Here is a 14,817-nt window from a genome sequence, read left to right as displayed (position 1 = left end):
TAGTTTCTAAGCTCAATTTCAATTTAAAATTTTTACCATATTTATTGAGACAAATAAGTACGACTTTACGTGAACATTTTTGAGAGGGACTTTAAGTGAACATATTTGTATGTGAAAGATATGTGTTCTCTAAGTGAAGCAACATGTTTGTTCTCAGAAGTCAGTCTTACATAACAATGGTATTGAGATAATTTTAAGATTTTGATTTTGTAAAATGTTTTTTTTTAATTTTTTGTAATCAAAAGCATCTTTATTTTTGGTTCCCTTCTTGAAATGTTTATTTATTTATTTATGTTTTAAAATTTATTTATTGATTTTTGGTTGCATTGGGTCTTCGTTGCTGCATGTGGCTTTCTCTAGTTGCGGGGAGTGAGGGCTACTCTTGGTTGCGGTGCACAGGCTTCTCATTGTGGTGGCTTCTCTTGTTGTGGAGCACGGGCTCTAGGCGCGTGGGCTTCAGTAGTTGCGGCCTGTGGGCTCTAGAGCGCAGGCTCAGTAGTTGTGGTGCACGGGCTTAGTTGCTCTGTGGCATGTGGGACCTTCCCGGACCAGGGCTCAAACCTGTGTCCCCTGCATTGGCAGGCAGATTCTTAACCACTGCACCACCAGGGAAGCCCTGAAATGTTTACGTTTAAATATTTCTTTTCTTTCTAAAAAGAACTGTTCACATTTACTCTAAAGAAACAGCAAGTTAACCAGTTTTAAGCAAAAAGGAAATGTCCAGGTGTACCTCTTCCATGGTGGTATCTGAAATGCCATAGCACCCGATGTTGAGGTCACTCAGGCCATTGTCCAGTGCTCTCAGGAGTGAAAGATAGGCCCCTGAGACGTTGGTGCTAAATGGAGGAAGCACATAGACAAGCTCTCCCCCGATGTCCTCCTTGAGGTAAGCTTCAGGGAGATGTGATTGGATCACTGCTGTCACAGCTGTTGTGTCACATACTGTACTTGCATTTACATTTGGACTCTAGAGACGAAAAGAGAAGTTAAAAACTCCCTTGTCGTTACGCTGTAGTCCCCAAGGGCGCCAATCAGAGGGTGGCAAGTTCTTTTAGGCCAGTTCAGACCTATGCCAGATAACACATCACTCCTCTTGTGGCTTCCTGTCCCACTTGGGATCCCTATACTTGCCTATAAGTCACTTTCTACTGGCTCCCCTCTCCCACCTCACCCTGTCCCTTCTCCAACCTCCTTTCCCACCATCCTCTTTTCCCTCTTATGTATGTACCCCACCCTAGTGACAACAGACTCCTTCTGTCGTCTGATGCTTCAGGCTCAGGCATGCTTCCTCCTCAGGGCCTTTGCAATTGTTCCTTTGCCCCAGATAGTGACATGGCTCACTCACTGCCTGGCCTCAACTCTTGGCTCAACTGTCACCTTCTCAGAGACCCCTTCTCTTACTACCCTACTTAAAATGGCACCACCCAGCATTCCCCATGCCCCTTCCTCTGCTTTATTCTACCCATAGCATTTATCACCTGCTAATATTCTAAATAATATATTTATCAATTTTACCACCTGAATTCCCCACACTCCATCAGAACATAAACTCCATGAGGGCAGAGATCTTAATATCATCAGTTCACTGCTGTATCCCCAGCGCCTAGAACAGTGTCTTGGGCACATATTAAGACATTGTATGCACCTGATACATAAGTTTTTGAATGAATTAATGAATATAACAAGGAACTACTCTTTTATATTTTGGAAGTCACATCCGGATGATCAGATATAAAATAAATGATAGTGGTCAAAACCTTTCTAACAGCATACACATCTGGCACAGTATTGATACCTATGCTATTTTAGGTGGTACAGGGAGCCCTAGTAAGCACTTTTGTTCTTCCAAGATGTGAAAGCACCACTGGTCTGTCTGAATTAATCTCCACATTGCCATTCAAGGAATACTGATCAGAAAGTGAATACATGACTGCATATTCTCTTCATTTGCTTTTTATAGAGCAGAAAATCTAATTTTTAGCCTTATAGGCTGAAATGCTAGGGAAACTAACAGGCTGATCCTCCATCAGTAGCCTTAGTACAGAACTTTCTTTCATCTAGCACATTGGTTCTCAGTGTGCAATCCCAGACCAGTAGCAGCAGCATCACATGGGCTGATGTGGACCTTGGCAGAAATGCAGTAAATTCTGAAGCCTCATACCAGATCTACCAAATCAGAGACTCTTGGGGGTGGAGCCAGAAATTTGGGTTTAACAAAAGACCTTCAGTGGTTCTGATACTCGCTCAGTTTGAGAAAACATGAACCTAACGGATTAACTTTAGCAATGAGTAAAGTTGGACAGATTCTGCTTCTGTTTCATACAAAACTTAATTTACGGTCCCATAATGAGGTATGTTTTCTCTCCTACAAACCTTTTTCTTGGTGAGTGTGAGGTGATACCCGTCCCCAAAGGCTTCCTTGAGATAAAATGGTGACCCGCAGCAGCGCAGCCCCCCCTCCTCCAGGAAGGCGATGCGGTCACTCAGCACTTCAGCCTCGTCCAAGTGGTGTGTCGACAGAATGATTGTTCTGGCTTGAAAATACAGAGGAGAACAACCAAGAATGAAAAGTGAAGCTGCAGTTCCCAGGATGTACTGAGTTAGCACAAGTAAATCCTGTGATTTATGAGGAGGAGAGTCACGTTTTATGGGCTAACTGAAAAACTGATCAGAATGAGCTTTCAAACTGAGAAATGCGGACGGGGTATTCCTAAATGTTTTTCTTATAAATTGGCAGCAAATACACAGCGCTTATGCTGTAAGGCTGAGTGTCCACACTCTGCAGGGGGGGAAACTCTTCCTAATCCCTTAGTCTGTCCCCTTGGCTTCACTTCCATTCTCTCTCTTTCTTTCTGTCACTTCCATTCTCTCTCTTTCTTTCTGTCTCTCTCTCTCTCTCCCCCCTCCCTTCACTATGAAAAAGCAGTAATTTTAAAGACTTTTTGAATATTCTTCTCTGATTAAGCCACTCTACTCTGATTGCTCCTTTGCTTCACATCCTGTTAGCACTTATTTAGTCTGTTTTCAGTTTATTTTCATTTGTGTATGTTTGGTATCTCTAATTAGATTCTAAGCTCCTCTAGGCAGAATTTGGAACTTCTATTGGATTTGCATGCTCTCAAAAGGGCCAGTTAAGTGCTCAATTCACAGTGGGCACTACATAGATATTAACTAATTGATCCAGGAATTTAGCTGGGAGAAGAGAGGACCTCACAAAAGGAAGAGCACACCTTAGATCTTTAATGGAGATTATAAACAGAAAAGGCTTTAACTTCTTTGCGTGCATCCCAGAGGGCAAAATTATGACTGTTGCTTGGTGAAGTTATAAGAAGATACTCATACCAGTTTTGTTCTTGGATATAACATCCCATATACTTCGGCGAGAGCATGGGTCAACTCCCGTGGATGGTTCATCTAAAATTACCACCCTTGATCCTCCAATAAGAGCTATGGATATGGATAACTTCCTCTTCATTCCTCCTGACAATGTTCCAACTCTCTTATGACGATGGCTATATAGTCCAGTATCTTTTAAAGTCCTTAAAAAATGATATATAGTGGTTATTTTTTTACAGACAGAAAATGTGAACAATGGAAAAATACAAAAAGCACCTTAAATGAGAGGTATTCACTAAGCAACTATTATGTGCTCAGCAAGGTAAACTATTGAAGATTCATGATACAGTTTTCTGTTACTTATCATCTAGCTGGCGGTATAAAACTAATATTCAGAAAACAACATAAGGAATACATGGCTCATTATTTTATTCATTCGTTTGACAAATATTTATAGAGTACCTGCCTGTTTTCTGCCAGACTGTGTTTTAGGTGCTGTGGAAAAGCACTAGCCGATAACGTTCCTAACCCATTAGGAGATTATGTTCTAGTATGTGTGTATATCAGGAGGAATGCTGGGGAAATTCAGTAGATAAACATATTCCCAAGTAAGTTTATAATATGCTATTTCATGATAAGTGTGATTAAAAAAAAATACAGGGTATATGAGTTGAGTGCCTGGGATATGCTATTTTAGGCATCTATTCTACACATGGTGGTCCCCTCAGAGAAGCTGACATTTGAGCAGAGACCAGTAAGGTGGAGGAGTAAGTCAAAGGGCTGTCTGGGGAAGGCTGCTCTAAGTAGAGGGTACATGGGAAGCCCTGAGGCTGGAGCAGGCCTAGCATAACTAAGTGTGCACCTGGGTGAGCGTGCCTAGAGCAGAGTGAATGGGGAAAAAGCAGAAGGAAATAAAATCGAAAGGATTGGAAGCAGGTCAGGAAGTGCCTCATAGGCCTTGGTAAGAACATTCCTGAGTTTCACAGAGTGTGGTGAGAAGCCATAAGAGGGTTTTGACAAAGGAGTGACCTGGTCTGATCTGCAGTTTAAAAAGGTCACCTTGTCTGCTCTTTGCATAGACTGTACAAGGGAAAGTAGAAGCCGGGAGTCCAGTTAAGACCAGTGTGGTAGGGACTTCCCTAGTGGTCCAGTGGTAAAGAATCCACCTTCCAATGCAGAGGATGCAGGTTCGATCCCTGGTCGGGGAACTAAGGTCTCACATGCCGCAGGGCAACAAAGCTCATGTGCCACAACTACTGAGCTTGTGTGCCACAACGAGAGAGGCTGCATGCCGCAAACTACAGAGCCCACATGCCCGGAAGCCCACGTGCCACAACTAGAGAGAGAAAACCTACACGCCACAACTAGAGAGAAGCCCGTGTGCCACAACTAAGACCCGAGGCAGCCAAGAAAAAAAAAAAAGACCAGTATGGTATCCTCGGAGATTAGAAACAGAGGATTGGGGGTAATATGGGAGTCAGAGATGAAGACAGTTAAACAATTCCAGTATAATAACTGGCCAGTGAGGATAATGCCCTTAAATGTATACGATACTAGAAAAGTAGGAAAACTAAAAACACTTGTTTCCTGAGAAACTGTCTCCTACTGGTATTATTACTACAGCTTGACGTCTTTTTGAGAGGAGTTACCCACGCATGTTCTCATTGCTGTCATATCTGACCTTTTTACTTCCTCGTGCAGCTGCTTTTTAGTCCAGTGAGGAGCTTTGATGGAGCCGTATAAGAGGAGGTGCTCCTTGGTAGTGAGGTAACTGAACAGGACATCATGCTGCATGCAGACCCCCAGGTTCTTCCTCACGGTGTGGAGATCTGTTTTGATATCTTTTCCGTAAACCAAGATGGTACCTGCTGAGGCCTCAAACAGCCCAGTCAACAGGGAGCTGGGAATGAAGAAACCGTAAATTAGGTGTGAACCAAAACTCTGAGTTAGATTTTAGGACTAAATGTATCTCAGTTGTTAGCAAAACATGTTACAGTGTATCTTCCCAGGCCAGGTCAAGCTATGAAGTAAAATGGGATTAATTGGGAATAAAAATTAAAATTACTTTTACGCCTCCAATAATTTAGAGTGTGACAGAAACACTATGTGATGACGATGATGATAGTGGTGGGGTGATGGTGGTAGCAATGACAGAAATGGTTGCGCTTTTTAACTGCAAATGCACTCCCTCCTTGAGCAAACTCCTGCACTTGCCTGGCATCAGGTAGTACCCATATGCAATTAAGCCTCAAATTTCTGTTTTCCACATGAACTTTGGTCATCTTAAGTCCCTTACTCTACCCTGTGACGAGAATATTCTCACCTACAAACTCCTCATATTTCAGATGGTCAGTAAACTGGGGAGTTATTTAATATCCATCTTCTCCACTAAAATGTAAGCTCCATGAGGTCAGGGAAAGGACTTGCTATCTCACCACCCTCAGTACCTAACTAGTGTCTTGCACGTAATAGATCTTAAATGACTATTGCGGATTAAATAGGGAGTCAACATAATATGTAATTCTTCCCATAAATACACATTAAAATCAAATAACATATTTCTTTATATATTCTTTATATTCAGAAAACTGAAATGGGGACTTTCTCAGCTAAAATTATAGCCTCTTCAAAATCCTTCTCCATCACTTTTCTTCACTGTCCTCTTGTTACCTGTTAGAAATCTGACATTTTAAGCATTGTATTCTTACTAGAAAGCCAACTCTGAATTGAAACAGGTCATATAAATGAGAGTAACTGCATGTTCACTCATTTCGTAACTTTCCTTTGTCCCCTTTTATTTACTAAAGATTAATTTGTATATGTTCTGGCAGTCACTGAGCTTACTCACGATGATAGCAAATAGCATATCCAACAACAGACACTTGTTCTCAAATAAGGCCTAAAGCACCAACAGCATCTTAGAGTTGACTCCAAGCTAAGCCTAGTAGAGCACTGGAGGTGAGTCACAGAAAAAAATTAAACAGAATGTCACTTTAAAAACATTTGAATCTTCTCCATTAGGATACAGGAAAATGCTAGTTAACTGAAGAGAGAGAAAGAACAGCCCATGTACCACTTGTGGACTTTCTGATCTATATCTGATAGCTGGTGATTCTTTTCTTTCTTCATGAATCAAGGTAAGGGTTCTCTGTAATAGAGTGGCTGGGGCTGAGTGTGTTTATACCAAGGTTTGTGAACCCAAACTGGTACATGGGCCAGCATAAAAATGCAAAGAAATGAAATAGACTGAATGTATGAAGCAGTAAAGATTGGTAGGGACCAGGGATGAACCAGAAAGTAGACGGCCCCTTTGAGAACAGGCACTAACAAGCCCCAAACAATTGTCTCTACCTAAGCCTGCAGATCCAATGTTGCCAGAACTTCCTATTATCTAAGAGATAGCAGGAATATTTATATTTATTGGAGAACTCTCCCATTTTTAAATGCTGGCACTGAAATTAAAAATTTTAAGAAGTACCAGTGTGCCAATATTAGGTAGAGCAAATAAACCTATCTGGTGGTTCTGATCTGGACTTTGAGCTCACAATTTGGACCTTTGACTTGGACTCCATTTTCCAGGAAACAACTTGAGCTATCTTAATCCATCGGGGAGTTGTAACAACTTTATATTTATGAAAGAAATGAAGAAATATTAAGTAATATGCTTCCATGACACCTAAGTGTTGAAAAGTAACATACATGGTAGTAGTTTTCCCAGCGCCATTGGGCCCCAGCAATGAAGTAATATGTCCTTCATAAAAGTTCAGACTGAGGTTAGCAACAGCAATTTTTGAGCCATAGTTCTTTGTGACCCCATGCAGGGCAACCCCAACTGTGAGATCTTTAGGTTCAGACTCAGTGTTGGAGGGAAACATGTATTCAGGACCTGGAAAGAAATTAAGAAAAGAGTTGTAAGCTCACAAGGAAGATAAATGAAGCTAGAGTTAGACTTTTCATTAATTAAAAATTGAAGACTATAAAAACACAAGCCTCAAAGTAAAAAATAATTCCAGGAATAAATGCTCTACTATAGTCTTCAGCCTTCTCACTTGTTTCAAAAATGAATGAGAGTGTGGAATCACACTCTAAGGTTTATATTGCCCTTCTCTGTCAGAAAAAGTAGTCTCAGAATATAGTATCATAATAATGAATTCTCCTTTATTCCACAGATCTCAAATACTCAAAACACAATTTTAAGGCTTGGTCCTCCAACTGGACAGGATGATATCTACTTACAGAATAAATGTCTACAGTGACAAGGCTCGCTCATATCTGTGGTTTATAGAATCGGTTCATTAATTACTCTCCACATTTCCTTCAGGCATCACAGAAGGACCACTTATATGGGTCATCCTTACTTTATGAAGCTGACACTGCTCACCCAATGTCAGTAAAACATGAGCCTTAAACTGTCTGTTCAGTGTTGCTGACGGGTTAGGCTAAATTATCCATACTTGTTACTTGGTTACTCCTTATGACTAGTGACAGACGGCTGAGGTGAGGGGTGCAGACTGGCGCCAAGGAACAAAGTTTTTCTCTGTGTGAATCTAACTGGAACACAAAAGGATCTGCAATCTTGGCCTAATTAGCACCATATGCTAACCAACTGGGCTAATGAGCTCAGAAAAAGCCACAATTTAATCTCTCTAAGAGTCCCAACGCATATGTGTAGACATATTCATCCATGACTAAAAGGATAATTTTGCCATTTAGAAAAAGATAATTAAAATCACTAGTCATGTAAATTTTATATCACTTCTCTCATAATAATGCATGTTGTTGACCTACTTGTCTTACTGGCAGATGGGATGGTGTTCTGCATCATGGTATTAGTAAAGATAAGGCCATTGCTTTTCTCATGCTTCACTTCTGCGCATCCCAACCGCTCCTTCCAATAGGAAGGAAGGATTGGAAAATACCATGGAGCTGCCATACCATATGTACCTGTAAAAAAATGTATTAGGAAAAGTAATTATTAATTGATTGCTAACATTAAGCATCAGAAGCTAAATAACAGAGTACTTAGTATACAGCGTTCAGGAAGTATTTTTTTGTGGTCTCAGTTTCCAAAGTAAAGTAAAAAAGATAGTCTTTTAAAAAATTCTTTCTTTTTTAAACAGCTTCATTGGGTATAGTTACATACCATAAAATTGAATCATTGTAAGTGTAGAGTGAGACGATTTTTAGTAAATAAAGTTGTGCAACCATAACCACAATCCAAAAATTCCAATAACTCCAAAACTTTCTCCCATGCCCTTTGCAGATAATCCCTACTTTCAACCCAAGTTACAGGCAATCACTGATCTGCTTTGTCTCTATATACCTCTCTTTTACAGAAATTTTATATAACTGGAATAGAAAAATAGCCTTTTATTCATTTATAGCATCAAAAACGTACAAATATAAATAAGACTTAGTGGAAAAACTCCTGATCATGTTGAAGTTTTAACCATTTGAGACCTAGAAGGGGAATCCCACCAGTCTTGTTCCATTAGAACTGGATAAATTCTCCTTAGAATTAGGAGACTTGATATTTGCCTTATGATATCTTGTTCTCCCATTTGGAAAGACGGGATTCCATGTTCCCTAATTCACTCTATCCTTTAAAGGAACATCAGAGAAAAAATCTCAACAGTGCATTATCTCCTCCTGGAAAATTTTGTTTAGTTTTGGGATTTCAGTGTTTCTTTTTGGAGATGATATGTGGCAAAGAAAAATATTAGAAAATATATATTAGCAGATTTATAATAAATATAATTTATTACCATAAAAAAGCATGTATCTATAGGAAGCATGTTCGTACCTGGGAAAACGTTCCTGACATACCAAGCAATAAGGAAATAAATGAAAGCGTCGGCTAGGATTAGACAGCATAGCCAGCCAAACGAAGTGGTGTCATCCTGAACTGGGGAACTGTACATATTTTCCCACTGAAGACCTAAGAAGTGAACACATAGATTTATTCTTCTATGAGACATATTGCAGGTGTGAAAGATAAAATCCAGTCGTAAAGGAAGTGAACCTACCAATGCCCTGCTCCTCATATCGTGCAATGTACTGGCTTGCATAGCTGAAAGCTGTTGGGGACAGCAGGCTCTGTGAAGAAAATCAATGGCAATGACAGTTCTCATAGATTCCACACATTTCGCCCAGAGGGATCTTAACGTACTTAAAACTATGGGCACTTATACAGATAAAACTGACGTTAACTCTCTAAGCGTATTTAAAAACACAGAGGTCCCTTACCAAGCACGCTACAACTCTGGAAGAATAGGAGAGGAAATAGCAGAAAACAAAAGCAGTAAAATTATAATTTGAAAAATATTTATCAAAAATCCAAAAAATATATATCTAAACTTATTAAATGTTGCTTAGCAATTTATAAAACCAGTAATAATAGGGTAATGCAATGTTAAGGCTAATATCAAATGAAATGTTAGGGGCCAGAAGATGTTTTTACTTCAGAGATTGACTTCAAGTGATCGAAGTTTTATGCACGAAAATATACTAAAATGTCAATTGACTACTAATAATGCAACAAATTAAAAATTTAGATGTTGTTTAAACTCAAGGTGGTCAATGTCAAATGAAAGTTATTTTTCTATTTCCATAAACAGCAAAGTTTTAATATGGCTCGCAGTCAATGATGAGCTTTACTTCTGCTTTCCAAATTTCAAAGTCGGTAAACTTAATGCTTTCCTTAAAATTCTTAAATTAATTTAGTACTTTAATTGAAAAAGCAGAAAAGAATTCAAAATTGATTATATGCTCTCAGCGTATTTGTCTTTATGCCTGTATGTTATATTATATGTCATAAAAACCATGAGAATTATTCATTTATGAGAATAATGCCAGCTATAGAGGCTCTAAGATATTTAAGGAATTGGGCCAAAGAGAAGTCAGAATTCTTGATGATCTTCAAAACTTGATGTACTACATTTTAACTGTTCTTTCTTCAGGTCTATCTTATAGTAGCATCACATATTATAGTTTTAGAAACCGTGGAGAAAAAGTTTTCTTTTCATAGTCTTACACTTGTATGGTAGACAATAACGTAACTGACTCTCATTAGGACAGTTACTTATATTTTGCAAACACTGAACTTTTACATTTAGATAAGTGTACTCTCAGTTGGAGAGCCAAAACCACCAAAAAAGGTCCACTCCTTTCACACCCTGGCCATTCAGTTGTGACAGCTGACTCACCATGAATACTTTTATTATACAGCTCAACTCATTCTCAATTGTAACCAGAACAATAAATGGAAAAAAGGCAATGATGTAGATGAGGCTTCCAATCAGAGCTGCAATGTTGGTGTTGTTGAAGAAGACACTGATAAGGTAGCTCATGGCAAGAACTGAGAAGCTATAGTCCGAAAAATACAGGAACAAAATGAACCCATTTGTTTTCGGAAGAATATTGCCAAACTTGAGTATAATGATGAGGATGATGATGGTAACCAGTAAAAATCCAACACTCTCTATAATCCAGGCAAAAAAGTGGCTGCAGGAGTTTACACCCATCATCTTCATGTACTGTAAAAAGGAAAAAGTGTTAGCTCCTTCTTAAGCCAATATACACTTAAATAACAATTATTCCTGTATCATTCCAAACTGTCCATGAGACTCTTCATACACATGGAACCATAATGATTTATCTAAGTCTAGTATTTGTCCATGCTTGCTATGTGAAATTAATATGACCATTTATTCTAGCCTATCTTAGATTGTATATTCCCAGAGTGCCCCAATATAATGAATGCTTTGGATGGTGAGGTTTGTTTTGTTTATTGACAACTTCATTTTATAACTGGTATCTAAGTGATGTCTCCAGATTAAACTAGTTTAGAATAGATCATCAAAATTTACGGTATCCCCTGCAGAATTTTACAACATGAATTTGACATTTTTGCAGGCATGAATATTTCAAGCTGGTGAAAACCCATGGTTTACTTCAAATTCAATGTAGGGACTGAGGTAATAAAACTCCATAATATTTTTACTAAACATGAATGAACAACACAATCAGTATTCATATTCCCGAGATAAATAGAATAGACCTGGTTCCTAAGAATTTAAAACAAGCAAACTTTGAAGGGGGACTTTCTGCCTTTTGAGATAACATTCCCCTCCTTAAGATCCCCAACAGTCTAGGTCAGGTTTGTCATCTTTGTTTTCCAAAAAGATGCCCATGAACCCAAAATGAACTCATGTATCTCAGGTAATCTATACCTCTCTCGCTCTCAGTTGATATTCTTTAGTAACCCAGTGACATCCCTAGAGACCAAGGCATTCCACCAAGGTAGAAAAACAGACCAGCATGTTTGTGCGTTAACTCAAAAGGATTCTGAAAGATCTGAAGTCCCTAGGACCTTGGGTGTCTTGAATTTGGTGACTTGAATTTGTACCTGGTTTCTAGTTTTAACAACTCTTAATGTTAAGCTTATGAATGTAAATTCCATTTAAAAAAAGAACAAAAGAAATGTTCCACTAACAGCTTTATAATCCAGTACTTTTTTTGTAAAATCAAGGATTTTCAATGCCCCCCACTTTAAACCTAACTTGTCCAGGAAAAAAAAAAAAAGGAAACGTGCCAAATCTTTTGCTCTACAAGCAAAATTGTGAATTTTACTTTTTGCCTTTGCAACTCATTACATTTTGATAACTCCGCTGCTCCAGTTGTTACCATGGAAACAGCTACCTGACTGGCAAGAGTCTAAGCTGTGGGCCTTAAGCTAATCACCACTGTGGAAATCCTGTGACTTTTCCTCTTAACTTTGCCCTTTTCCTCACCCTCTTCTCTCCTACTACTTCTCTCCTCCCAGACCCTGCCACCCTTTGAAGTAAAGACTCAGTCTATGTTTCCACAGGAATAAATGTGTGGGTCAAAGTAAAAAAAATCAGCATGGAGTGAAGATTCACTAGGGAAAGTTTTCTCCAATTGCTATGTATCTATCATTGAAAAGAAAACTACATTTTGGTGTGAAAAAGACCTCACAGCTCTTATTTTATCAATTCTTTCCCTGCACGCCACCCCATTTGAGAAATTACTGTGTCATGTTTGATGACTTCATTTCAGAGATATTCACCAGTTTTTTGGTGACTTTCTGGTTATTTGTATTTTGACGTTTTTACTGAGTGTAATGCCTATTTGAATATAATTAAATGGGGAGTTAACAGAACCCATAGAACTACCCCAAAGCTGATATTCACCACCTAATTTCATGTGACCTACACAAAAAATATTGCCCCCCGCCACAGCAATGTATGTCAGTAGGAGGCAAGTCACTATATTTTACAAGGTGGATATACAATATCAAGGACTCTATCAAGGACATGAAATACAGCTGACTTAAGGTATAAATATGTTTTCCTTCCCTGACAATGGATAGCTTCAGTATAAAACATTTATATATCTAGAAAATTCTACATTCATAGCCTTGTTAAAAAATAATTTAGCAAACCCAAAGACCAGGACTGAAGGTGTTGATCACCGTAATTTTGAAATTTTCAAGGCTCAAGATCAGATTTCTATTCCCAAGAGTTGGTAAAAGTTGGAGACTGATCATTGCTGTTTTTTTTTTTTTTTTTTTTGCGGTACGCGGGCCTCTCACTGTTGTGGCCTCTCCCCTTGCGGAGCAAGCACAGGCTCCGGACGCGCAGGCTCAGCGGCCATGGCTCACGGGCCCAGCCGCTCCGCGGCATGTGGGATCTTCCCGGACTGGGGCACGAACCCACATCCCCTGCATCGGCAGGCAGACTCTCAACCACTGCGCCACCAGGGAAGCCCCTGATCATTGCTTTTTATCAAAAAAGATCAGGTTAGGTGCTCCCCAAAGTGTTTACTACTTAACATTCTAGATCAAACTTCAGTGTTAAACTTCAGGATTTTATGCCATGAGAACAGCTGTTATTCATAAAGAGAAAAGGCAATGAGACTATGTAAGTCATCCATATATTATTCAGATTCACTGCCAACTTTGAGATAATCAACAAGACCAAACTTGCTAATGGAAGGTCACCCACAGAGAACGGCTGGCATTAGTGTCTCCTCAGGGTGACAGATTCAGGTGTTGGCTTTGTAATCAGAGTCACTTTTCTCAAGCCCCCCAAACCTGCTGAAGCAATTCATCAATATCTGATAACGTGTTACTCAGGAAAACCCCTCTGCACAGTGGTCAAAGTCTGTTCCAGTTCTTGGCAGAAAATAATGACAAGAAAGAGATTCTGTAAGATTGTGGATAAATGTGTCACATTCAAGAGAAGCTTATGCACAGGGATTGACATTAATGCTGTCAGGAAAACAAATCATGAATATACATATATTTACTTGACAGCAATGTCTTCATTCAATTCAACAAGAATGTCAAGAACTGGTTAATAAGAAATAATAACATTTTCTACCTCAAATTTTATATCCTATTATAGATATTTATGGTATTGTTTTTAGTTAGGATATAAAGGATATTGTGATCATTACTTGGAATATTCCAAATTCTCACTAGTAGGATGGATAGTGTGTACTGAGAAGATATAAAAAAGAATAAACTAGGCAGAAGGGAAGAGGCAGCATGACCAAAGGAGGGCCTCTGGGGTGTGGAGTTCTGGAGTTTGGAGGAAAACATGTCCCCTTTCTCACAGAGCTGAGGTTGAGGAACAGGTGCCTGGCTGCGCACAGTGAAAAAGAGAACCTGGGTGGGAAGGTCTCCATGCCACTTACTGTGAAAAAAGTAGAGGCATAAAGAGGCTAAATAATTAGTCAAAAATGAAACAGCCAGGAGACGTGCATGATGGCAGAAGAGTAAGACGCGGAGATCACCTTCCTCCCCACAAATACACCAGAAATACATCTACAGGTGGAACAGCTCCTACAGAACACCTACTGAACGCTGGCAGAAGATCTCAGACCTCCCAAAAGGCAAGAAACTCCCCACATACCTGGGTAGGGCAGAAGAAAAAATTAAAAACAGAGACAAAAGAATAGGGATGGGACCTGCATCTCTGGGAGTGAGCTGTGAAGGAGGAAAAGTTTCCACACACTAGGAAGCCCCTTCACTGGCAGAGACAAAGGTGGCGGGGGGGGGACGCTGCAGAGCCATGGAGGACCACACAGCAACAGGGGTGCGGAGGGCAAAGCGGAGAGATTCCCACACAGAGGATTGGTGCCGACCAGCACTCACCAGCCCGAGAGGCCTGTCTGCTCACCCGCCAAGGCAAACGGGGACTGGGAGCTGAGGCTCGGGCTTCAGAGGTCAGATCCCAGGGAGAGGACTGGGGTTGGCTGCCTGAGCACAGCCTGAAGGGGCTACTGCGCCACAGCTAGCTGGGAGGGAGTCCGGGAAAAAGTCTGGAACTGCCTAAGAGGCAAGAGACCATTGTTTCAGGGTGCACAAGGAGAGGGGATTCAGGGCACCGCCTAAATGAGCTCCAGAGACGGGCATGAGCCGCGGCTATCAGCGCAGACCCCAGAGACTGGCATGAG

General features: G+C 40.0%; 1 protein-coding gene across 1 annotated transcript in view; it reads right to left on the bottom strand.

The window, feature by feature from the left end:
- The window catches only part of ABCA12 (ATP binding cassette subfamily A member 12), a 180,496-nt gene that overhangs the window by 37,366 nt on the left and 128,313 nt on the right, over window positions 1–14,817 (bottom strand). The window contains exons 25-33 of the mRNA XM_024763225.1: window positions 10,542–10,871; window positions 9,363–9,432; window positions 9,140–9,274; window positions 8,134–8,280; window positions 7,036–7,222; window positions 5,018–5,236; window positions 3,343–3,539; window positions 2,374–2,534; window positions 731–967 (exon numbers count right to left, since the gene is read on the bottom strand). Coding sequence (XP_024618993.1) covers window positions 731–967; window positions 2,374–2,534; window positions 3,343–3,539; window positions 5,018–5,236; window positions 7,036–7,222; window positions 8,134–8,280; window positions 9,140–9,274; window positions 9,363–9,432; window positions 10,542–10,871 — 1,683 coding nt within the window. The remainder of the gene's footprint in view (window positions 1–730; window positions 968–2,373; window positions 2,535–3,342; window positions 3,540–5,017; window positions 5,237–7,035; window positions 7,223–8,133; window positions 8,281–9,139; window positions 9,275–9,362; window positions 9,433–10,541; window positions 10,872–14,817) is intronic.

This window comes from Neophocaena asiaeorientalis, unplaced genomic scaffold (genome assembly GCF_003031525.2).
Source record: "Neophocaena asiaeorientalis asiaeorientalis breed wild unplaced genomic scaffold, Neophocaena_asiaeorientalis_V1.1 scaffold86, whole genome shotgun sequence".
Taxonomy (NCBI): Eukaryota; Metazoa; Chordata; class Mammalia; order Artiodactyla; family Phocoenidae; genus Neophocaena; species Neophocaena asiaeorientalis.
This window is presented reverse-complemented; position numbering and strand designations above follow the sequence as displayed.